Source organism: Pleurodeles waltl, chromosome 10 (assembly GCF_031143425.1).
Source record: "Pleurodeles waltl isolate 20211129_DDA chromosome 10, aPleWal1.hap1.20221129, whole genome shotgun sequence".
Taxonomy (NCBI): domain Eukaryota; kingdom Metazoa; phylum Chordata; class Amphibia; order Caudata; family Salamandridae; genus Pleurodeles; species Pleurodeles waltl.
Window position 1 is genome coordinate 134,937,884 of NC_090449.1, and position 25,299 is coordinate 134,963,182.

Sequence of the window (25,299 nt, forward strand, 5' to 3'; positions counted from 1 at the left end):
GCCCATAGAGCCCTGACCCCAAAACTGCGTCCAGGTAGTCCACATAGACCCATCATAGCTCGTACCCTCAACTTTAAAGATAGGGACATGATCCAACGTGAGGCCCGATCCCGCCCGGAGTTCTGCTGGGTGGATGGCAAAGTGTTGGTTTTCCTCAACTATACCAGTGAGGTACAACAGCAGCGTCAATCTTAGACTGCGGTCAAGCAAAATCTACAGGCTCTTGGCCTCTCCTACAACCTTCTATTTCTAGGCCAGACTTTGAGTGGTGTTTGTGAACAAATCCCATTTTTTCAAGAGTCCCGAATCAGCTTGGACACAGCTCACAGAGGAACATTCACTTGTAAGGCAGGGCACACTCGCCTCCTCCCCTCCCCGGCAGGGCAACCCAGACAGGTGCAGCCCCCAAGTCCAAGAGGTTTCGTACCCGCTCCTGGCGCAGCTGCAACAAGACCAGATCCAAATCCGCCTCACCCTCTTAACGCCATCCCTCTGGGTCTCCGACCCGTCCTGCGACAGCCATTTTGGCAGTGGAGCCGCAAACTGCCATCTGGGAAGCCATCTGCTGAGAACCCAGCTCCATCTACTGACCCGCTGGCAGACACTGACCTCTCACATAGCCCTTGACTCTGACTCTCTGCCATGGATGAGAGGCAGAGCGATGAGCTGTTCAGGTGGCTGGACTGTAGATACATCATATTTATTGGTCTTTCTATTATTGCAACTTTTAGTCTTCAACACTGATGGCTGAGATCGACCCTGTAGCTTGGAAGGGTCCAACACTCCACTCCTATTCTTCAAGTTGTACTGTGTTTTTGTTCTAGTTTTTTGTGCAAGAGATGCTTCTGGGTGGAAGTATGGGGTGGGGGTTGTTGGAGGGATGGGGCTGAGTACTATTTTGCTTTCTGTTGTAGGTTTGCATTGTTTGTATGTCTGCTTGATTACCTTTTCACCAACACACAAACACACGCCACACCTCTTTACCTATCTAAGACCTGACACGTTGCCATGGGACATGTCCCACTAACACACACCATGGACTCCCCCTACTGTAAGAGGGGATGCTGACGTCCATCCTTCGCCCACACACATTTTCTCCCCCCAGTAATGTTGTTTCAAGTTTTGTCTTGGAATAAAAACGGACTACTTGATCGCATAAAGTGTACTGCGGTCCTGTGTTGTGCCCACTACTTCTCTCCAGAGGTCCTGATGCTTCAGGAGACTCATCTTCTTGATACACAATGCCGTTTCCTGGCACATCGGTGCTACAATAGAGTCTTCCACTCAGGCTTTACCAAGGGTCCTGAGGAGTAGCTATCTTATGACACTGCTTCTTCCCTTTAGCTGTGGATCAGTAGATTAGGGACCCTCACGGGCGATAACTAGCCATCGTGGTTACAGTTGAGGGCCAGCCCACTTCACTGGTCACTGTCCATGCGCCCGACGTCCAAAGACCCGTTCCTCCAAGACCTCCCCAAAATCCTCCTTGACTTTCCATTGGGTCTGACTGTCATCAGCGGGGATTTCAATGCAGTCCTGGCCCCTGAGATGGACACACCAGCCCCCCCCATCGGTGGTCCATTGAGCCGGGTCTCGCTGACTCTCTGATTGGACCAAGACCCTGGATCTCTGCGATGACTGGCATGTGTGGAACCCTCGTCGGACCCAGTTCACACATACCTCAATAGCTCACCACCCCTATTCCCGGATTGACCTTTACTTTATGCCGGCACCTGACTGCTTTGTGGTCTCCAAAGCACAGATCCTCCCTTCCTGCATCTCTGACCATGCTCCTCTCCTCCTTCATCTTGGTGCCCCCAAAGATGGCTCGCACCCCATGTGGTGTCAATGCATGTTTTTTTTCAGGACAAGACTTTTACTTGGGCCCTTGGTGAGGACCAGCAGGCATACTTCCAACATAATAAAGTCACTGTTGACTCAGCTGGTACCCTCTGGGTCGCCGGCACCTTTTGGCTCTGTATGACGAAGCGGAACGGCATGGCGCCTTCTCCCCATAGTGGTTTTCTGAAAGCAGTAGCCACCCTCCACTTCTTGTGCGGACTACCACCCTATCTCCCTAATTAACGGCAAGGTTAAATTTCACCACTCTACTCGCCATTTGCCTTAAAAAAGTTCTCTCCACGCTCATCCATTCAGATCAATGCGGCTTTAGGCCAGCTCATAGCATGCACCACTGCCTTTGCCACCTACATGTGGCTCTAGCCCCCTGCCACCGACTTTTGCCGAACCTGGCCCTGCTCCTAATTGACATCGAAAAGGCATTCAAATCGGTGTATTTGGGTTGTGTGCTGGAATACGCCGGCCTTGGGCTCCGCTTCAGAAGGATACTACAGACCCTTTACATCAATCCCACTGCACGTGTCCAGATGAATGGGGTGCTCTCCGAGAACTTTCCCACTGGGAGGGGGAAGCAACAGGGTTGTCCCCTGTCCTCTTTGTGCTGGCTATTGAGCCTCTGGTGCGTCTCCTCCGGTGTGGTGCCTAGATGTGTGCCTGGCAATGGAATGACAGCCACAAGGATAGCATCATGCTTTACAACTATGATGTTCTTCTTTACCTGGCTGACCCTGGGATCAGCGGTCCCAGCTTTCTACACATTCTTCACCTTTCTGGAGACATTTCTGGTCTTCAGGTAAACCTGACCAAATCAGTGTTTGTGCAACTGGACGTGACCACTTCACCTGGCAAGAAACCATTCCCATATGACGTGTTAGCTTCTGGTATCTGGGTGGCGCTCCATCCAGAGCTCACCTGGTCCCTCAACCTGGAGCCACTGAACAGGAAGGCTAAAGAGGATCTTGATAAATGGCAACCCCTCCATCTAAATGTGATGGGCTGCATAGGCGTATACAAGATGATGATCGTGGCAAGATTCTTTAATATGTTCCAGAACCTCCCCATTCCCATTCCACAGGCCTGGTTCCGAGGCCTACGCAGAACCGCAACCTCCTTCCTCTGGCACAGATCTAAGTCCCACCTGGCTCTGACCCACTGCAGATGAGCCCTGTTTGATTAAGGTCCAAACTCTACTTACACTACCTTGCCTCCCAGCTGGTAGTGGTCAATGACTGGTTCACTAGGGGGTGGTTCGACCTCGCCTACTGTTTCAAGGTGTCGATGTTGGGATTCCCCCAGATCCTGGCTTTGCTTTATGGCCCCCCTGTCCTAGCCGCAGTTCCAACGGTGACCAAGGTGCTCTTCCCCACGGGAGAGCACCCCTGCGACATACTCACTGGGATAGACCCCACTTTAGCACGGGGTCTGGCTTTGAGAGATGCCGGCATTAGAGGGCTTTTGGAGCTGGGATCTTACTGGCATAACACCACTCAGTGATGTGTGGTCCAGGACCCACAAGCGATCCTTTCACGACCTCCAAGGTGCATACACACTCATAAAAATGCAATTTTATAAATACTTACAGCTACACCATGCTCTCCAGGGGCATGTGACCCAAGACACCCCTCTCCATGAATTCAGTCCGATAGAGGCCAAGCTCCTTAAAGGTGCACTGAGCAAGGGGGGCATCTCTCAAATCTACCGTACACTGGTTGTCAGCTCTCCTGGATCACTCGACCATCTCCGGACTCGCTGGGAGTGATGGCTGGGCCTAATAGATGACGCGGACTGGCCAGATGCGCCAAGGTACCCCCGGTCTTCGTCATCTCCTCAAGGCTGCATCTGTTCCAGACTTACCATTTCCATTGTGAATACCTAGCCTCAACCCAGCAATTCTATGAGAGAACCCTACCCACCCCTGCTAGTCCTTGTTGTACGCTGGCACTGCAGACCTCTTTCTTATGGTGTGGTCCTGCCCCAAAATCCAGGCCTGCTAGACAGCAGTAATATTGGATCTGACCGATGTTCTGGGCTCGGAGGGGGATCTGTCGCCCTTAATGATTTTGTTGAGGGGGGATGGGGCAGGCTCTGGGACCTTGAGGGCAAACAGGTTCTTTATGGGAACAGCACTTCTGGCAGCCAAACACAACATAGCCAATTAGAAAAATCCTGTCTCTCCCACCCTGTCACATTAGAGACAGGCGTGGACTGGTGTGTTCAACAGGAGAGGCCTGTGTACGAGGTCAATGGCTGTCGAAAGAAGCATGGCCGAGTGTGGGGGAAATGGTTAGGTCAAATGGAGTGAGATGTGTGCTCTCTTGTGTGTGTCCTGCAGGATATATGCTGCAACCTTTTTCTCCTCTTGCCTCTGGGGCCACTTTACCACGGTCTTTTTGATGCGTGTCTTGTAATGCACTGTCGTTACCTTAAAACTCAATAAAATTTGTTTACCAAAAAAAAAGAAAATGTGCCATTTCCCACCATTTTTTTTCAACAACGTTTGAGGTGAGATGAACCCCATCAAACTACCATACTATTTGAAACCTCTGCTCTTCTTGCAATGCAGGCTGTCAACATGTTATTTTATATTCCGTTTGAGAACAGTGTCTTTACAATCTCAGCCAATAGTGTCCTGGAATTTCTCTGTAACTCAAAGGTTCCTTGCTCCTGGTGACAAGCGATTATATGCTTTACATTCCCTGACACATGATGCATGATGAATAACCTCCTTTATTCAACTCAATATTGCTTTCATGACTTTAATCACATTCCTGGAATACTAGCTTTGAAACATTCTAAAGCTACTGTACTTTATGCGTTGATGGGAATTCGTGAAAGTAAGCTTTTCATTAAAAACTAAAACAATTAATTTGCAGTTCCTCTGTATTTTTCCCACTCCGGGGATAAGCAGTCATTAACTGTCCCAGGGTTTAGTTTTGAGTTCGCTGGACCAATTTCCCTTGTCTTTGCCATTTGGTGTCCCTGATCCGATTTTTTAGAACTTGTTTTGCACAAATGCTCCTAATGCATAAGACAAATGTAATGGTTGTTCCCTGTCACTTTGTTGTTTTACCGGTACCATTATCCTGACTTCCTCGGAAGAATATACTGTCTAGAATAAGATCACATCACAGGGCGTGACAATACAAGTCAACAGGGCCAACCTACTTATGCTTGATTTCATTTTCTTACATGTTTCTGTGCAAATATGATACAAAACTCAAAAATAAGAATGATAACTTTTTAGCAGCAACATCTGTATACTCCAATCACATACCTACTTTGATATCTTTTGGTAAATATATGAAAATGCCTTACATCCTAAAGTGCTTAACTAATAATAAAATAAAAGAACATCATGTTTCGTACATCAGCAGAGTACGATGGCAACAATGTCCGCCTAAATTAAATAATCAAATTCCAAATTATTAGTAAATGAGGGCATTCCTGATTATTTTGCAATATCTCTATTCCAATCCCATTTATAGCCACAAATTGAGTATACCATTCAAACAGTTCCTGCAGTTAATACCATCACTTATATGATTCCAACATACATTTGACTATGTTTGCTAAAGAGATTCATTTTCAGAACTTTCAGCTTATTAAAGCTATCTTTAAGAAACACAGATGTATGAATGTATTTTTTTTTTATTTGGGGAGGTGACAAGTTTTTGCAGACAATATTTGCATACTTGGATTTTTGCTCCCTGCTCCTAATATCTCTTAAATGCATAAACAGGCATGCAAAATATGTGCATCCAAGGCGCAAGCAGCTCTTAGTAAATCAGATGCACACTCTCTCGGTGTAAGAGTAGCAGGTACATATTAGTGAGAGCCTGAAAGGTTGAGGGAGAAGGAGACCGTACAACTGATGTATTAATTAAATGAACTTTTGCACAGACTGGTTACAGGGACACTGTAGGTGCAAATAAATATTTCACCTTTTGGTAGCTTGGCCCCCACACAAAGATTACTCGTCAGAGGCATGCAAGGCTTGTGTAAGGTTACAATGCTTCAAACAACAGTACAGTTAAAAGATAAAGAACTTCAAAGGTCAAATTAGTTTTAATAAAAAATGCAACGATGCGTTAATAACAAGTCACAACACTAGGGCATTTTAAAATACATAGCAACAAATAAAAAATATTTTTCATATTTTCCAATGGGAAAACAATGGTAAAAATCTCAGAAAAAGGATATACTTTCCTTACAGGAATATCATCAAGATCTAGACCTGATGTGAGGTTGAACTGCAAGGCCATCACTAGTAAGAAAGAGCTGCGGACTGAAATGTGCCAAACATCAGTCTAGCAGGGTAAGGATGAATGATGTTGTAAGCCTGACTTCACAACTGTTTGTAGGTTAAGCATGAGCACTTAGTGAAGAGAACAGGCCCAAAGACACAACACCAAGGACTATATAATCAAAAGTGCCCCAGGACAGCAATGGCTGTGTCTACCCACTTTTTGCAACCTCCGAGGCACTTTGGTTTTGCAGAAGGGGCCAAAGACACTTGTGCGACCCCTGCTGTAATATCAATTGCACCGGTGCTACAAGTGTGCTAGCGTGACCTCAAGCGGCCATCCCCTCATTTGCAAGTGAGTAAACATTTTGTCTTCGAGTCTGCACTGTATTACAGAAGCAGGCTCATTGGCAGTTATGATTCAAGGGCAACTGGAATATGAAACTGAAGTTTTGAGGTCCACTTCAATTGCTGATCCACTGTGAACTTTCTGGGAAGATGGTTCTTCAGTTCATGTGCCTTTGTTGGTTTGCATTATTTTTTACCGCACTCTGATAAGCCCGGAGCATCTGGAGATGGCAAACTGTTACTACTGTGCTAAGACAGAATATGAGACTACTTACATCCCCACCTGTGTACCCTGATGATATGCATATCGTGAGGGTTCACAGGTGGAGAGGTAAGTATAGTACAGCTATGCTTACCTTATCGATATGTTGGTCCTCGATTAGTTTGCCACGATATTTTGCCTGCACAATATTTTTGACCTCGATATTCTATCATACAACGGCGCATTGGCTGAGTGTCCGTGCTTCTGGAGTCACTGAGGTGTAGCCACACTTATGGTAGTCAGGAGTGGTGTTGTGAAAGCTGTTCGGAGTATAAAGGGAGAATGACAAAAGAAAGGTTGCAGAATGCTTTACGGAGGGCTTCTTCTCTTGCCACATGAATGACATGAGTCCTACAATGAGTGTGTGGACAAGCCTCATAACCTACAATGTACAGGACGGTGACTGTGAAGGATGTGTTGCAAAACACGCAGTTCCTTTATTCTGGACGCATTCTTCATCCTTTTGCTTTCTTGCATTTTTTGTTCCTGATTTTGCGACTTGTACCTGAAACGTTCCCAATGGATTCAGCTTTTGGAGCCAGATCTGGCCTCTGTCTCCTTTCTGATCCCCAGGACGAATTTCATGCATTGCTATTTTTCAAGAATCAAGATTCATAACAGTGCCACAGAAGTGTTCCCCCTTTGTGGAGTTTTTCTTTAGACAGGGACCCTCTTAAGGAGACTATTGACGCCTTTTACAGTTAGTCTTCTGATGTGGGTGGCGCTGTGGCTACTGGGAGGAGGCACTCTTACTTTGGGGAATCTAAAAGGGGGCTAAACACACCGTCCAAGCATCCAGTCCTTGACACAAAAATATCAGATTTCCTATTACTCACATTCTGCTTCCGTCCACAACATATAGCTAGTGGTAATGAGGCAGTCCAATTCATCCACTGTTTTTTTTCTCTGTAAGTGACAGCATTCTGCCAAAACACAATTTTGTGATACGCACACAAAGTTGTCTCCTTCAAAGTCAGGGACTTGTAGATCATAGTATGTTTCAAAATAAAGGAAAAATGTATTTTTTTTAATTTCGCAAGGGGCCACAAGCTCCTCAGACAAAGCCTTCCTCGCTAGCTACTGGGAGTGGCATCGCACGTGCACTGCTTGTGCCTGCAAACTTTCTGAAAGGGCTTCTAAACCATCCAAAATTGGCCATGCTTGGGAAGGCATGAACATGAATGAGAAGCCGCCTATGTAAAATCAGCCGTCTGTGTGGTGTGTGCAAACGTGTGTGCAGGCTGGGAATGCCCATTTTTAAAGATGCTTTGCAATACAGCCTTTAAAAAAACACTGGCAAAGTCAGCAGGCTGACACCCAACACTAGGCCTACTTGCTTTGTATTCAAGAATGTTTCAACAGAAAAATACATTGAAAATTGTACTAGACTACAGCTGACTTTTACCGTGGTCCGAGTGCTAATGGAGAGTGTCAGCCTTCCTTGCAGTGCAAGTCATTTATTAAACTGAAATGTTTTTGCCAAGTGAGTTAAAGGCTGTCATTTTTTCTAAATACTTGTGTCACATTGTAATTTTACTTACTGCAGAACCTATGAAAATTCTTGAACGCCACTATTAAAATAAAAGGTGCTTTCTGAAAACATGCTGCACATTTTCTAAAATGTTCTGCAGGGATATTTCAGGATACTTCAGCTCTATAGAGCGCCAGATTGTCTTTTATATCGTAGGATTTTTTATTGTATTTTATGAGTTCTGCAGACGCTCTAAAAGTTTTTTTTTTACGTTATGAAGCAAGTACAATGCCTGAAGACCATTAGTGGATATACACTACAGAAATGCTAGCAAGACATCACGTCTTAGCATATACTCGTTTTTCCCAGTATTTTGGTGCAACCTAAATGGACAGTACAACAGAATTAGGGCAAAAAAAACAGGGTATGTAAAGCTACAGCCGCATCACTGTTAAGCCTTACTAACAAGCACTGGCAAAGCGAACAAATCTAGCGTGCACTTTTAGTCGAAATAAAACAAAATTGAAAAAAACACTCCTGCAAAGAAAACAAAACAAAATATGAATGCTTTCTGTACACAATGCATCTACGAGATAAATAATTTAATAGGTGGCAAAAAATACTTTAGAGTTGTAAAATAGTCCCTCAGGCCTTGCAATGCCAGAACTCTATAGTGGGTGGAATGAAGCATCAAACAGCCAATAGCCTGAGATAAGAGATAAATATTCCTTTGGGGGGAGTCAAATCCCACACTATGTATACTGTAATGAATTTGTAAAAAAATTATCCGCAGAACGCTGGAGGCGGGATGATGAACCAAACAGCCAATAAATAGCATGAGGTGAGAAGATAATACCGAGGAGCAAAGCTCATTCTATGTATATTTTAACGAATTGGATGTAATAAAAATGAAATGTAAATAGTGACTTCTGTTTTTTCTCCTAGCAAGAAACCAACATAGCCCTATTGATTACAACTGCCTGGCTGGTTGTGCATGGGACTCCCACGTGTGTTCCCCTGTTCAATCCGCCCTAATTGCACATCTGTTGAAAATCATTGACAATTGGCAGCTAACGGGCCCCGAAGCCAGGCCCGTGTGTGGTTTATTTCATTGCTTTGCTGTATCCGCAGCACAGACGCCCCAGCGGTTCTTGCAGTCTAATTATAGCCCTGCTTGAATGGGTTTTAATTCGTCTTACCTTGACATCCTTCATTGGCAGTGTCCCTGCGTTCCCCAGTCACCTCGCATCCGCCATCTGACCCCGGTGTCTTCCTCTGAGCCCCTCATTGTCAGGAGAGACAGAAGGTTCCGCTGCGCGAGCAGGAGAGAGAGAGGAGAGAGAGCAAGGCAGCGTTAGGGCTCGGATTGTGGCGGGTTCTGCAGCACGTGCATTAATCTGCGTCTGCGCGTGTATCTGGACCCCCGCTAGCTCTCTGTCTCTCCACAATTACCAGAGCGCAGTGGAGCAGCTGCTGATAAAAGGCTCAGGTGCCCACAAGCCACGCTAGGCCTCGTGGCGGAACTTTCTGGAAAATACTCTCTTAATAATTTTGAATTTGATAATAACACTGCATTTGCAAAATACTGGCGTAATAAATATCGACGTTCACCAATTCAGAATTATTTTTCTAGGTAAGAACCTATTTTTTTCTATATTTTAGGTAAAAACACCGAGGTTCAAATTCAACAGTTTTTTTCTAGATAAATTATTTTTGTTTTAGTTGATTGTTATTATTTTTTAGTGGAGAGGTCGTCCCCAAACCCCTGCACCCTCGAATCCCCCGCGCCCTTTCCTCTGTTATGTATGTCTATGCTCTGTGGGCACACCTGGCAGCCTTTTATTTTCCATTGCCTTGGTGCTTTTCCTTTTTAGGAGTCACTCACTGAACCACAGCACCTTTGATGCCAACAAAAGGTTTTGGAAGAAAACTTTTGGTTCTATTTTTTCTGTTTTCATAGTTTGCATGTGTTTTCGAAACTCACTTCGTACTTCTAGAACAACAGTTCAGCGCAGTATTTTCGAATCCAAACAACTATCCTTTTAGGGTTGCCACCAGCCTGTAGTGACTCAAAGCGCTCACGTTTGGGATCTGTCGTTGTCGGACTAATGGAATAAGTGTCCACTGGGAAGGGGGACCGACAAAGGCTCGAGCCTGGAGTCCTATGACTGCTGGTCCTGTCAACTTCAACCATAAGTTGTGGGTGAGTGTTAGTAGTGTTGGATAAGAAAGGCCGCACAGTGCTTCATTACATCACGGTGAGGTATTTACCCCACGGGGAATACTTTCTATTCCACGTTTTCAAGAAGTGAGGCAGAATGTGGGGAATTCGTTTTTAACACACGAAATTCTGCCTGTTTTGCCTTTTTTCTGGGCTTTTCACCCTGATAGATTTCAGCAGATCTAACCAACAGGAACCTATCACAGCAAACACGTGAATATGTAATTACATTTCTGTGAATACAAACCCTGCGTGTTCCAATGGTTATCTGGTACTGTTCCCTCTGTAGGGTTTGGCAGGTTTGACCTGCCAAAATGTACCTGGGGAAAACTGCAGGGGTTAGGTGTTACCTGCAAAACTCGAAATTCCGCTGTGTGTAGTTCTCCATTTGCCACACATACTGGAATTTAACAGGCACTCTTAATGAGGGGTTTCGTGTTTTTTTACTGGGGATGTGTCCTATACAAATGAGGTGGCTAGCCCAACATTAACCCTACCTTGTTCTGTGGGTGAAGGAAGTGTTTCATAAGGGCGTAAATTACCCGAAGAGTCACTCCCTTCCCCTGTAGTTTACCACTCCCATTTAACATGTCCACACCTGATTTAATGCATCTCTTTTTTCAATCTGTGGATGAATCCCCCTCCGCACAGTCTCAAGCTTTAATCGGTGACTCTCTAAACAAGCATTGACAAAGCCAATAGATTTCACCTTTGCAAAATCTATTGTCTTTGTCAATTTTTTTTTACATGGTGGACAGCAGTTGCCCTGTGTGCAACCTGGCTTAAAGTGTTAACAAAAAAAAAAAAAAAAGATTTTGACGTGGCCGGCTTGAACTACACCATAGCATTTTTTAGGTCGAGCCTGCAAGACAGTGGAACACACGGGGGAAAGTATGAAGCGTAATGGCGAAAGTGGTCTACTTTGAAGCTGGAAAGCAGTTCAAGTATCTGTGGAGGCTCAACATCCTGAGATTATGGTTAAATGAAGTAAATGAATGTATCCATCTGTAAAGTAATTGGTGTTCATGTAAAGCACTCAGATACAGTGGGGTCCAGTTCGCACTATATGAAACTGCAAAACTAGTTTGCAGACAGAAGAGCCAAAGGGGGAGGGAGGGGTTGCATTAATTGTAATTGAATAAAATGCAAAACGCTAGCTAAATCTTAAAGTTCACAATAGACAACTATTTCAACATCATAATGCGTTTCAATCTAAGTTAAAAATGTGACTATGTTTTACATACGTTTGTCAATGTTATAGGATTTGCACCTCTGTGCTGTACTGTGAATGACAGCAAACACATATTAGCATACCGCTCTTGCCATTTGTGTGATTCATGGCGCTAGAGAACCAAGAGGAATTAAGGGGCCTCATTAATGGAAGTCCAACACGATGGAACACACAGGGGAAAGGATGTGGCATAATGGCTTGAGTGGCCAACTTTGAAGTTGGAGACCGGTTCAAGTCTCGGCGGTGGCTCAACATCCTGGGAGTCTGGTTAAATGACAATGCAAATGAATGTGCCCATCTGTAATGTAACTGGTGTTCATGTAAAGCGCTCCGATACAGTCGGGTCCAATTCGTGTTACACAACACTGTAATACAAGTTTGCCAGACGGAAGAGGTAGAGCGGATGTGGGGGGTGGTGTGCAGCGGGAGGGGCAATTAAGGAAAGTAATACGAGAGCAGGTGGACTGCAGACATGTCCATTTCTACAGAATGCATTTATAAAAGTAGAAAAGTACCTTGCAAAGCTTGTGGTCAGTGGAAGGACAATGGGCAAAAGCCAGTAAACAGTGACCGGAAGGAGTACTTGGTCCTACGGTAGGCACAGCAAAGGAGAGAGCAGGAAGTGAAAGTACACAAAGTAGATGGCATGCAAAGCAATCAGAAGCATGTTAATAAGAGCAATGTTTGACTAAGCCAATGGTAAGATCAGGTAAGTAACGGGCGGGTTCTAAGCGCATTTTAAGATGTTTTTTATCCATAAAAGATTCCACAATCAGAGTGCACAAGCATGCACAGGCAAACCCTAAAAAGGAGCCTCTACTTAATTAGTGTGAGCTAAAAAGTATTCAATGCAGTAGCAATGAACTCTCCAGCACATCATTTTCTCATTCTGACTGACCTCAAGTGTGCAAAAGACTTGTGTTATGGGTTCCCTAATAGCTGCTTACTAAATGTTCTGGATGTTGCTCACGACTGCTGGGAGATAGACTACATCGAAAGAGATGCTATTTTTTTTATTTGGTGACTACTGTTTCCATGACAGACCATGACACAACAAACAGTTGAAGGCAGCACATCGGTAGTCAAGTGGTGCTGTTCTTTTTTAATGCTCTCCAGCCAGGAGACTCCCTTCATGCACCCCTGTGTAAATCCATATGATTTGTCATGAATGGGGATTATTGATTTCATGAATGGGCAACACTGATTTAATGGATGGGAAACATTGGTTACCTGTGAGTATAAGGGGTGTGTGTCAGTAGACCTTGTGTACACGAGGAGTCAGATACAACTAGCTTGGGGTTCCCTCTCAAAGTATGAAGCTCCAAGGTTGTTGGGTGTTCTAAAAGGTTTAGTGGATGTCAGAATTGCTGACTCCCATTCCCTGCCTCTTCCCCCAAGATACTTTAATTTCCATCCCTACCTGCAGAGACCCATGGAAAGCAAAGTACGTGTGGACCAAACAAGCCTTATTCAGACCTGTCTGGGCCCTAGCAGGTTCAACATCTGTCCAAAGAACTGTGGCCACAAGCATCGGCCAAGCTACATGCCAACACCAAACAGAAAGGCTGTCTGTCTATTCTCCACCTCCTATGTCTCGAGCAATTGGAAAAACCAGAGGCCAGCAACAGCACCGTTTGGCCAGTAGCTAATCACACTCCAATCTACAAAATAAAGCCAGCATTATGGTCTGCCTGCTGTTCTCAAGAAGCTACAGTGACGGCTCACCATGTAATGTACAACACACACAGAAAGATAGATTTCTGAATGTGTTGTTTCCTCCACAAATTTGTAGACAACTCCAAATGCTCATATTCCTGGAACCAACAGCCACTGCTTCAGAATACGGGGAGACCCCTTGACTTATTAAGAGTACATCATTTGGCTTGAAGGAGCTCTGTACACCTGTGCAGACAAAAGCTGGTATCAGTGGCACGATACATTGTCTGTTTTCCCCGTCAATGTGTGGGTCGTTGTATATGCACTGCACAAAAGTCAAACGCCTACATTTTCAATATGCATTCTATATCTCTCATTGTTCTTTTTGTTTTCCTTCCATTTTTTCAATTCTTTTTTTCTACTCATCTTCCTTTCTTGCTTTTTTATTGTTGCCCTGTGTGGCCCATTCGGGAACTATTGTTAATTTTTGTTTTCCTACTTTAAATCTGCCAAGTTTGTAACTGCACAGAAGCGAGCATAAATGAACCACTCCATCTTATTTGTTTGGAATTTAAAAGCAGCAAATTGTTCCAAAAAGTACCAATTGTGGATACAAAAGTACATTCAACTTGGTTGAGTAAGATTTGTTTTTATTCTTGACAATTTATGTTTGTAAAACTCTTTAAAGGACATCTACATAGTGAGAGCATACACCAAATGCATTCAATATGTACAGTTGAAAATATGTGTAATGTGTATCATTATACAATATGTACAAATCTGTGATGTAGGAAATAATACAGGTCTGATGACCCTAGGTGGGTGAAACAAAATTTTAGTTAATTTCCAAAAGAGGTAAATGGGATGGGGGTGGAGGGGGTAATGGGGAGCAAGAAAAAAACACAGGGTAATGAGGAGGTAGAAAAGTGGCAGCAGAAACCAGGTAGGAATAGATATTACTGTACAGGAAGGAAGGCAAGTTCTAGGACATAGGGAATAGTAGAAGTACAAGGGGATAGACTGGAGTAGAGGTACTGCCGTCAATGCTAGGCAAAGAGGTACTAGGTCATAGGCAATAGTCTGCAGGCAGGAGCAGAGGTACTACGGTATAGGCATGGGTAGAACATTCCCTCTTTTCCATTAGTCTACAGGTATTAGTGTATACGTAGGAATAAGATATTAACGTTTTCAAAAGGGTACTAGCTTATAGGTGGGTTTGAAGAACGAGAGTACAGGATGGGTAGAAGTACCTTAATGAAGGCAGGACAGATTTACCTTGTTTTTGTAGGGGTAGACGTTCAAGGGTAGAGACAGCGATAAAAGGATAAAGGAAAGGGTGCTAGGGTATAGGTTGGGTAGAGATACTAAAGTACAGGTGGGGTAGAGATACAATGTTATAGTTAGGGGTGGAGTTAACATATTCTACGTAGAGGCGGGGATATTAGAGTGGAGACAGAGGTAGTAGGGTATAGAGAAGGGTACTAGAGTGCTGATGGTATAGTAATAGGAAGATGTAGATAACTAAGGTTTATGCTGGGGCAAAGGTACTAGGTTTGATGTAGAGACCGAGGCAGTTCAGTATATGTTGGGTAGCTATACTATAGGTGGGGTAAAGGTACGAGAGTATAGGTTGGTAGTGATACTAGAGTATAGGTTGGGTAGCAATACTAGAGAATAGGTGGGGTGCAGGTGCGAGAGTATAGGTTAAGTAGCAATACTAGAGTATAACTGGGGAGGAGGTGTGAGAGTATAGGTTTGGTAGCAATACTAGAGTATAGGTGGGGTAGAGATGTGCTAGAGTGTAGGTTGGGTAGCAACAGTATAGGTGGGGTAACAAAATGAGTATGGGGTAGAGGTGCTATAGAACAGGGTGGGTAGTGATACTAGAGTATACATCAGGTACAGGTGCGAGTATAGGTTGAGTAGCAATACTACAGTATAAGTGGGGAGGAGGCGTGAGTATAGGTTGGGTAGCAATACTAGAGTATAAGTGGGGTAGAGAGGCACTAGAGTATAGGTTGGGTAGTGATACTAGCGTATGGGGTAAAGGTGCTATAGTATAAGGTGGGTAGCGATACTAGAGAATAAGTTGGGTAGAGGTGTGAGAGTATAAGTTGGGTAGAGATAGAGTGTAGGTGGTGTAGAGAGGTGCTAGGGTATAGGTTGGGTAGCAATTCTAGTTCTAGAGTATAGGTGGGGTAGATATGTGTTAAAATATAGTGATACTAATGTATAGGTGGCACTGAGATGCCAGAGTATAGGCTGGGTAGAAATACTAGAGTATGGGTGGGGTAGAGGTACAATGGTACAGGTAGGGATGGAGTTACCATGTTTTATGCAGGGGCAGAGATACTAAGGTTGAAGTAGAGACCGTGATAGTAAGATATTGGGGAGGCTACTAGAGTATCGGTTGGATAGAGGTACTAGAATATAGTGAGGCAGGGGTACTACATTGTATAGGAAGTCAAAGAGTTACCATGTTTTACATAGTGGTAGTAGGGTAGTGGCTGAGATACAAGAGGGTGCAGGGAAGGGTACTGGAATATGGGAGGGATAGAGGTACTAGAGTACAGCTGGGTTACAGATCAGGGACAATACTGTTAAGGGAGAAGGGAGGTACTGATTCAGGCATAGCTAAAGGACAGGCAGAAAAGCGAGGAGAGTGTGGGCCCAAAACACAACAAAGAAAAACACACAGGGAAGTAAAGGGGAAGGTTGTTCAAGGTTTGCCCTGTGTAATCAAAACAAGTGATTTAAGTGATCCTGGAAAACAAAAATGGCAGGAAAGCTAATCATGAAAACGATTCACATCCTGGGAAAGCATCCATCTGGAAAAATTATAAGGAATCCATTAGTACAGAAAGGTTTAACAGAACGTGTTTCTTTAAGGATACTTTTTTCCCGAAATCCCATACAACGGACCCAAACATGTGCCCACCTGGTTTTTGTAATCCGGTTTTAATCTTTCAATGTGCTGCATCTCGATAGTGAGGTGCTTCTGCAGCAATAAAAATGTTTTCTCTAATGTGCCTCTCTACTTGTGTAGCCACGATCATGCTATATTAACTACTTAAAATTTAAATTAAAAATGTAATTGACTCGCAGTGGTCAGGGAAGTTGATTCCTGAAAGGACACATGGAACCACTTTAAAATTTCTCCAAACGCTTTCATGAATTAAAAGACAATAGCTCATTTGTTGGCCTAGAATTGTGTGTCTTTGCCCCTTCAAGTTAGACATAATTGTGCTATGCAATAAACAAAAACAATAGGTCCGACGAGGCCGCGTATACTTAGCGGTTGCCCTGGCACTGATGCAGATGCTTGCCAACTTCCAACTATGGGGAGGACATCTGGAAATGAGGCTGCAAAGAAGCAATTCATTAGGCACTTTTTTTTAAGGATTTAATGATGATGTATGAGCTCTACAGAGCCACAAAGGATTCACTATGATAATCTCAATTAAGACACACTCGGTAATTGTGTCAATGCGCTGGGATATTTTGGCTGGCTGGCTAAAAATTACTATAATTTGAACTCGTTTTTTCATGCTGTGGTCCCAATAGAACAGGTTCTTGTGATGTAAAAAAAAAAAACAACTAAGTTTAAAACTGAATAAAACCTATAGGAATGAGGGCTTGAGCCACTACGTGTAAATTTACACCTTGGAAAGCTTTGGTTGAAGGGAGGATGTGTGTGTGTTTTATCTAACCACCTCACGGTGCTTTAAACAGAAATATAGAAGAGTAGGAACTCACTGTCCGGGGTGCCTACTTCAAATTTAAGAACTGTATTTACCAATAACTGACAGTATATGCCCATTTAAAGTACTAGAACCACCTGAATTCAGTCCTCGGAGTGAGCAAAACAGCAATGCGTTTTTTCCTAATCTCACATCCTCGGCCTATTCCCCACAAAAATATTGAAAGGTCACAAAGTTCTTTGCCCTTGTGTTTTTTTTTTTTTGTACAAAAATATGGATTTTGGCCACGCCTGTAATGTTATGCATTCCCCGCTGTCAACAAAGAACGCGTTCCAGCGTACACAAAACAAAGGAGCGCTTTATTGGAACCATCAAATCGCTTGTTTGATCTACTGAATGTCTTCTGTCGCACTTTTCCCTAATCACCTGCAAATAAAACGCATCAAGGGCCACGCACATCCTGTTTTACAGGGTTGGACATGCCTATAGGGCAGCCAGGCAGTGCCCAATGGACTGGTCTGGTAGGCCAGTGCAGGGGGGTGGGGAGTGCAGTGTTCTGGCTGTGTTTTGCTCTGCTAGGCCAGTTTTTACTATTGATTTCCCTGATATCAAACCAAACATTACATTCGGAAAACTCAAATCCGTGTAGTCTTCCATACATTGCAAAAACCTTATGAAGCGCCTTTACAAGTTCAAAACTGCCCCAATTTGTAACCATGTGCAACTTTTGTTTGAAATAAGTGTGACTGATGCAAAAAGCTGCGGTGCACAACCCTAATCGCTCCAGTTAGCCTTGGGAAAGGGGACTCGCAGTCTCAAGTGCACCAAAAGGAGTCTTGACTATATTCCACCCACGTTAGAGATATTCAAGATAAATGCCGTTACAGAGGACAGAACAGCTTCTCAGAACGTGATCCAAATTTTAAACATCAGGACATAATCTGCATGATTTGCATAAACTGACTTTCCTGTAGTGGTGCTCAAATGCATCCTGTCATTCAGGTAATAGTAAGTCCTTTTTTTTCTCTTGGGTAATATTACCCCAAGATGGAGTGATATAGTAGGTGAGTACATCACTCTCATGGGGCGTTGTCAGGCATATGCTTTAGAAAGTTTTTGAAATCCCATACATTTGTGAGTTTGTAGGTATTCTCAAACTCCTGTGCGACCGCTTTCGACCCAGGGAATAGCTATAGATTCCTCCTGCCACTGGCAGGAGTAAACCCATTTAGACGGTGGGATGAGCAGGGGAACTTCTTTAAACTGACAGGTGTAGGGCAAAGAGTTTCTTTTCCCGAAGGGGAAAATAATTTCATCACAGGGGAAAAAATAATATGCTATTTCATTTCATTTAGACGATAGCAGTTTTACAGAACTATAGGCCAGAGTTGATTTAAGCATCAGCGCACCACTCACTGGAGTGTTGTCTATTACTGCAACACATATGTAATTTCAAAATCAATCAATGGTTAGTGGTGCTGAAAGAGCAGATGATGGACGGATTCCTGAACAATGCCAAACATTCACCCTCGGTCACAGACTTGGGGCTAATCCATCGTTTTTTTGCTCGCCCTGCCATTTCAGTTTGGACTCAGCCATATGCAAATCAGTCTTGACCCTGCTTCCCATGGGAACAGCCAAGGTCCTCCTTGGACCGGAAACAATCATCCTTGGACAGATTTTGGGGTATCATGTCTCAGCAGCTAGGCTAGCATGAATAGCGAGCATAGGACCTACATCTGGGCATACATACCCTTCCCACTTAGGGCGACAAATGCAAAAAAATCAGATGATGACCCACTCATCTGTATTGTCCAATATAAATAATTGGCTGCATTTGCGTTTGTAAATTACGTTTCTGAGAAACAATTAGAACGATTTTTAGGCTGTTTTTCATGAACGCAGGATTTGTTCACTATTTTGTTTGCTTGTGAATGAGATGCGATGGATTATGCTGGGGGAGTGAGGTAAAAGGCATGCGCAGAACAGTGGAACAGTCACAAACAAAATATTGACCATGTCTGTGTTCACCGTTTGCAACCATTGGCCGGTGGGCCACCCTGGCCCATCTGGAAGTAGGACGTCCTCATCACATCAAGATGGTCACACAAACGTATTGGGTCAATGGACATGCAGCTGTGGCTGCAACAGAGGGATGAAGATTGCTTTGAGTTTTCAGGTTGAAGGAAGCCTAATTTTTACAAACCAGTCAGGTAAGGCAGAAATGGAGGGTCACAGTACAAGAAAGGCTAGAAAGGCTTTCTGAGACGTTAGATGGAATCATAAGAAAAGCCTTCCTGCAAGACAACGGCTAGGAATTTGAATTCAGATTTCAGGTCCAAATTGGCACTGGTACAAAAAAAGGACAGGGGGAGCGATGAGTTATGTATACACAGCAGTTACATAGTGCATGAGAGGTGGAGCTGCAGGTCAAAAGTGACACAAGTAAGCTGCTCAATAACAGGGTTCCCACTACAAATACAATCTTACCTCTTCAAAAAATGGACTACGAGAACATTTCTGCGTACCCCTTTACTTTTTTGGCTGCCTCTGTATTAAAAATATTCTGTTACATGGCTTTTTCTTGTTATTTTAGCATAGTCTTTGTTTCAGGTGATGCAAAGCCAGATTCATCAAAGTATATGACAATGCATTCCTACCAAAAATTGAGAATCCTATTTCGTGCAGCAGCAGGAAATGCAAAAGAGAACAAATAGCTGGAATGTGTGTTTCTCCCTAGACAATAGACAAATACCACCAAGGATAGAAGAGTTTAGAAGAAACCCAAAACAACTGCATGAGCTATTAAAAACTAATGCTGCTAAGCAAAAAATAGTTACTCTACATTAAGCAATAAGATTTGCCACTTTTTCACATTTCTAGAACAAATTAAACAAGGGTTTGCAATGCAATGGGTTGCGCATTTGCTCGAGTTAGAGCTATTAGCGTTGTAAACTAATAGCCAGACTTTTCTTGCCACATAAATTGAAAATGAAAAGTAAAAGCACATAAGCAAGCCGATTCAAAGTGCCACCTCTGCCCTGAGAGTTATTGACTTCCTGCGTAAATGTCTAGAAAGGAAAGCGGCTGGGATGAAGAGCAAACCAAAACCGGAGGAGGGGCCATCACACGCTGTAACAGGAGGAAGCGTGACGTAGTGTGATGGCCAATAGAAACGTTCACTTAGTTAAAACGCCTGGGGAGGGAACTCAGCACACAATTTCACAAAATTCACCAATAAAAATGAAGCATTTAAGACAAGCACAACAAACAACAAATAGCGTGGTTAAAAGCGCTTGACTCTAAAACAGTAAATTGAGGAGAACCAAATTTAAAAGATGGTTAATTCCAAATAAAAGGAACGAAAAATCCAGGAAAACAAGGTGTCTTAATGTTATATTTGGTGTCATTATTTAGTGTTCTCGAAAACATGCTGGATAGTTTTGCTACTTTATCAAGAAATGGTCATGTTTATTTTGTTAGTGGTATCAAGGGCTTTCTGATACGTTGTGAATTTGAGCATATGAGGGACATATTTCCCCACAGAGTTCCCGAGTGAGGTAAGGAAAGGAGACACCCTTAAAAAATAACATTTTGACTATTACAAAGCTCTCATTTACCAGATGGAATCAATATATCTATAACTTAATTGGTGATTTAGTTGCAGAAAGGAAACATTTAAAGAGTCAAAGAGTATATATGTATGCATGTCAAGTCTTTTTTTCAACTCCACACTATTAGATTTTGATTTATGCTGAAAAATCTTTGAATCTGCCTCTGGACCGAAGATCAGACATTTGGCAATCAACTGTCCTTCAACAAAAATATGTCCTGTGCCTGACACGCACTTTAAGAATGGGGAACATCTACCTGCATGTGTTTAAAAGTATAGCAGTGGCTTGGCATCAGCACTTTAAGAGAGGACGGAGGCCCACAAGCCACTGCTAAAAACAACATGGCATCATTAATGCCTGCCAGCATGTGTGCTGCAGTGACAGTGTTTTTTTCAAATATATATAGTTGTTTTTAATCAAGTACCCGTCTGAACGTTAGGCTTCCACCAAGCCCTAGAGATTTAATTCACAAAAGATGCCGCTCTTGAGAGGCCGTTGTGGTTTTTTTTTTAGTCACAAATACCGAAGCGTATTTTATGATCTCACAGAAAGCAGTCTCAAACTTTCGAAATGGGTGTGGTTGGTAGAAGCAGGCAACGAACTGTGGAAAATATTCAAAATTAAAACAGTGGAGGAAATGATGAAACTAGACAGATGTGGCTTGTTCGTGTGCACTGGCTGCCAATGCTGCATGCAGCTTTACAAACACACTCAATATTTTGGTTACTATATTTTTCGAAAAACACAGTAGTTTCTTGTAAAGCGCGAAATCTACGCCAGCATACATATGGCTCGAGCGTATGAGGTGGATGGAGGGAGGGGTCGAGAGTGAAAGCGGGTAGGGGTATGGAACAAAAGGGGGAGGTGAAGGATCGTGGGGTAATGTAACAATTTTCAAGTTTCTAATCTTGAAATGGCTCGATCGTAAATGGGTAGCTCAAATAGGGGGCGGACTGCGCACGCCGAAAATTTGCGTTTAAATTAAGAGTTTTTAATTTGTGACCTACAATGTGGGAAGGTTAAAAATAAGCACATCAGACGTCATCCCTTATTAGCAAATCTGCAAAAACGCGTGCGTGATAGCAAAGGCGGCCCGTGCACGCGCATCTTGCCCTCGCGCGAATGCTGCATTCTGCAAAAAGCCAGGAAGGGTGGCAGGAGCAGATTCCAGCATATGTTGCATTCAGTGCTCTGAAATCCGCATCTAGCATGTCTCCTTTTCTCCAACGACAGTCTTGAGGCACAAGGCTTGTACCCTGGGTTTGCACTACCTCAGATGCGGCAATGCAGCCAGACTATAGAAATGTCCACGATCTGTACTGCAGAAACCAACATGTGATAGGGCGAGAGTTGGAAACAAACTACTGAGATACTGTACTCCTTTTTCCACATTGCACATTTTTCCTAATACACTTATATACAATTTTACACTTTTGGGCCCAGGGAACTGAAATGATTCGGTTGGTAGTCGCACATGTCTAGGCCCAAATACATTTTTTCCATTATCAGTGTTTGATCGGAACAAATGCTTAGGGTAAGTACTCTTATCCACAGTGACTGTAAGAGTCTCAATAAAAACTGGGCCCTGTGTTGAGTTCCAGAGCTGGTTCATTCTTCACAACAAGTTCTACACAAGCAATTGCAATGCAGTGGGTCTTGCATTTGCTCGAGTTAAAGCTATTAGCGTTGTAAACTCCTAACTCCTAACCAGACTTTTCTTGCACATAAACTGAAAATCGAAAACAAAATAGTTTCACATAACCAGACTTTTCTTGCCACAAAGTGTAAATGAAAAGTAAAACAGTTTCACATAAGCGACCCGAGGCCGCCATGAGCGCAAAGCATTCACTCAAAAGGAAACAGAAGTTCGCTCGCAGTGAAACGTATCAGCAAAAATGCAATTTTCCATGTAACTGGCAAAAGTGCAAATATCCATGTAACAGGGTTGATGTCATGCAAAGCGCTCAACTGCCGCCCAGCAAGATATCGCTGCATAGGAAATAAAAAGAAAAAGTAGTTTAGAAGCCATTCGGAAAACACGGAGCCTCATATGTTTTCAGTAGTTTACCAGTGCTCTCAAGGAGGGCTAAAAAAAAGAAAAAGCATGACATATGCATGCCTTTCACTAATGAAATGAAGAGAACTTTAAAAGGCAAGCCTATGAACCAACCAAACTAATGGGTGTGGTTAAAAGCCCACAGAGAGATTACACCAAAGACAGAGTGCTTTGCGCTCGACCCTAAAATGATCATGCCTGTGCATATTTCTCACAGTCGCAAGGCTGGCAATGCAACTATCAGCTGACTAAGGCACCGCTCTCAAGACGTTTGACTGAGTTTCTGTTTGTCATCCTTTATTTCGAGAATTTGTTAACCACACATCCCAGGAAAAGGAGGGTAACATAAAGTTACCAAACATTCAAGTGTAGCACCACCAGTGTGCCAGCTTCCATATGCTGTAAAGCCTGGACTATTTATCTACCAGTGTGCAAAACCCTCTCTGACTACAAACTCTGTGATGTACACAAATGTATTCAGCTTCAGATAGGGACAGCATTCTCTCCTCAATCCAGCGAAGGCCAATGTACAATTGTAGTGATGAGAATTTCCCTGTGTTAGAGGACCCCATTTCTAACACCCTGCATTTGTGCAATCACGTTCCCTGCGCTGAGAGCCTAACTGCATTTTACTAGTACCATGACCATCTGATTTTTAGCCTAGCATCGCGCTAATCTAGTGTGTGCACAGAAGTCGAGTCTGTGCTTGACAGAGAAGCTCCTAAGCTTGTCCTGTGACCTGAAGGGCTGCAGCAACCACATCCTCAATAAAGTGTCACTGGACTCTGATCCTTATTATAGATTTACCACATAGAGAGGTGGTGGCAGACTATCATGTTTTGTGAATCCATAGTAGTGTCCTTTTTATCTGTGCCATTGGAACAAAGAACTACTGGCCTACTTGTGTAAGTTTCTTCTTCTATGCACTTTCCATCTCCTAGCGTAGACATTTAGAGGGTATGTTGTGCATGCTGATGTGTGTAGCCTTTGTAGTACATGCATGGTGTGTATGAGTGTGCCATAGTAATGGGAGCCTATGGCTTTGTCAAGATTCACAGCCCTTGATGGACAGATTCTGAAAACAATCTGCCCCACTTCCCTGAATATAGCTCCATCAGTGCATCAGCAACCGCCTGCCACAGAACTAAACCCCAGAGGAGAAGAGGAATGGGAGTGAGAGTGAGAGAGAGAAAGATAGCCGAAATTGCTCAGTCTCATCACACTTCTCTGGTACTTAAGGGGAACCCTCCTCGACCACAGGGAAACAGTGGCTTTGACCTGTCTGCAGCATTCAAGATCGTTGCCCGCCACTTCCTCATCGACAGACTCCACAACTGCCTAATTTCACCACCGGTCCCAAGAACATCATATGCAGCCTTCCCCAAGGATCATAGCTCAGCCCCACGGTGTTCAACATCGACATGACCCCTTCGCGGACATCATCAAATCCCTCACTCAGCTCGTCCTCTTGCTCACCAAAGCCACTCTAACACCAAAACCAACTTCTGCAATGCCATGACCGACTGGATGAGAGACAGCTGCCTCAAATTGAACTCCTACAAAACCAAGTTACTGATCTTTGGAAAGAACACCTCCGCTTGGGACTACAGCTGGTGGCCGTAAGAACTCCAACCCACTCCGACACCGTCTGACCACGCCCGCAACCTCAGCATAATGTTTCCACACCTTCCACATAGTCTTCAGATGGATCCCAGTAAACACCAGAAAGATCGTTGCACAGCCCTCGTCACCAGCCACCTCGACTACGGCAACGTGTAATACACCAGTATCTCCTCCCAGCTCCTCAGAATACTCCAGACAATACAGAACACTGCAGTCTGACTCATCCTGGACCTTCCCAAGGGCACCCACATCACTCCTCACCTCAGGAAACTCCACTGTCTTCCTGTCCAGAAAAGATGCCAGTTCAAGATGCTCACACATGCCTACAAAGCCCTCCACAAACAAGAACTGTCCTACATCAACCACCAGCTAACCTCCACTTCACTCCCCTTGCAAATGTCCCCCACATCCATTGCACCTGCAGCGAGGGCCACACATTCTCCGACATTGCAGACAAAGCCTGGAACGACCAGCACCTCCCTGGAAGACTTCTGAAAACAATTCAAGACCTGGCTTTTCGACACAGATGCAGCAACCTCAGCGCCCACATACCACAAAGGGTGATAGTGTTGCGCTTTACAAAAGACTTATTGATTGACAATAAAAATGTTAACGGTCAATGCCAAACGTATACGGAGATAAATAAAACAAACAAAACTTTACTATGTTCCATAAGCATTGAGATACTCATAATAAAGAGAGATACTGATGAATGTGCATACCTGCTTAGTAATGGCATGCTGCAGGGGAACCTAAGCTACAAACAAAGGAAACCAATAACAGCAAAAGTGGAATCCTGGTTCGAGCGCAAACCTGGAATTCAGGGAACAAGCGTAAGAGCAAACAAGCAACCAATACCAATATGTAATCCAGAGGCAAGTCTGAGTTCAGGCGACCTATAAGAAGACACAACTAAATCCTAAACCAAGATGCAAGTCGAAGTTCAGGCCATCAGAAAGCAAACAGTACCAAATCGTAATCTAGAAAGCAGGTCAGAATTCAGGCAAGAAGGC

General features: G+C 43.7%; 1 protein-coding gene across 2 annotated transcripts in view; it reads right to left on the reverse strand.

The window, feature by feature from the left end:
* The window catches only part of RADIL (Rap associating with DIL domain), a 427,719-nt gene that overhangs the window by 385,876 nt on the left and 16,544 nt on the right, over positions 1 to 25,299 (reverse strand). The window contains exon 2 of one of the 2 annotated variants that reach the window (XM_069209976.1): positions 9,384 to 9,496. The exons of the other annotated variant lie outside the window; for it this stretch is intronic. Within the exon in view, the coding sequence (XP_069066077.1) occupies positions 9,384 to 9,398 (15 nt within the window). The 5' untranslated portion in view covers positions 9,399 to 9,496. The remainder of the gene's footprint in view (positions 1 to 9,383; positions 9,497 to 25,299) is intronic. 2 annotated transcript variants of the gene reach the window in all.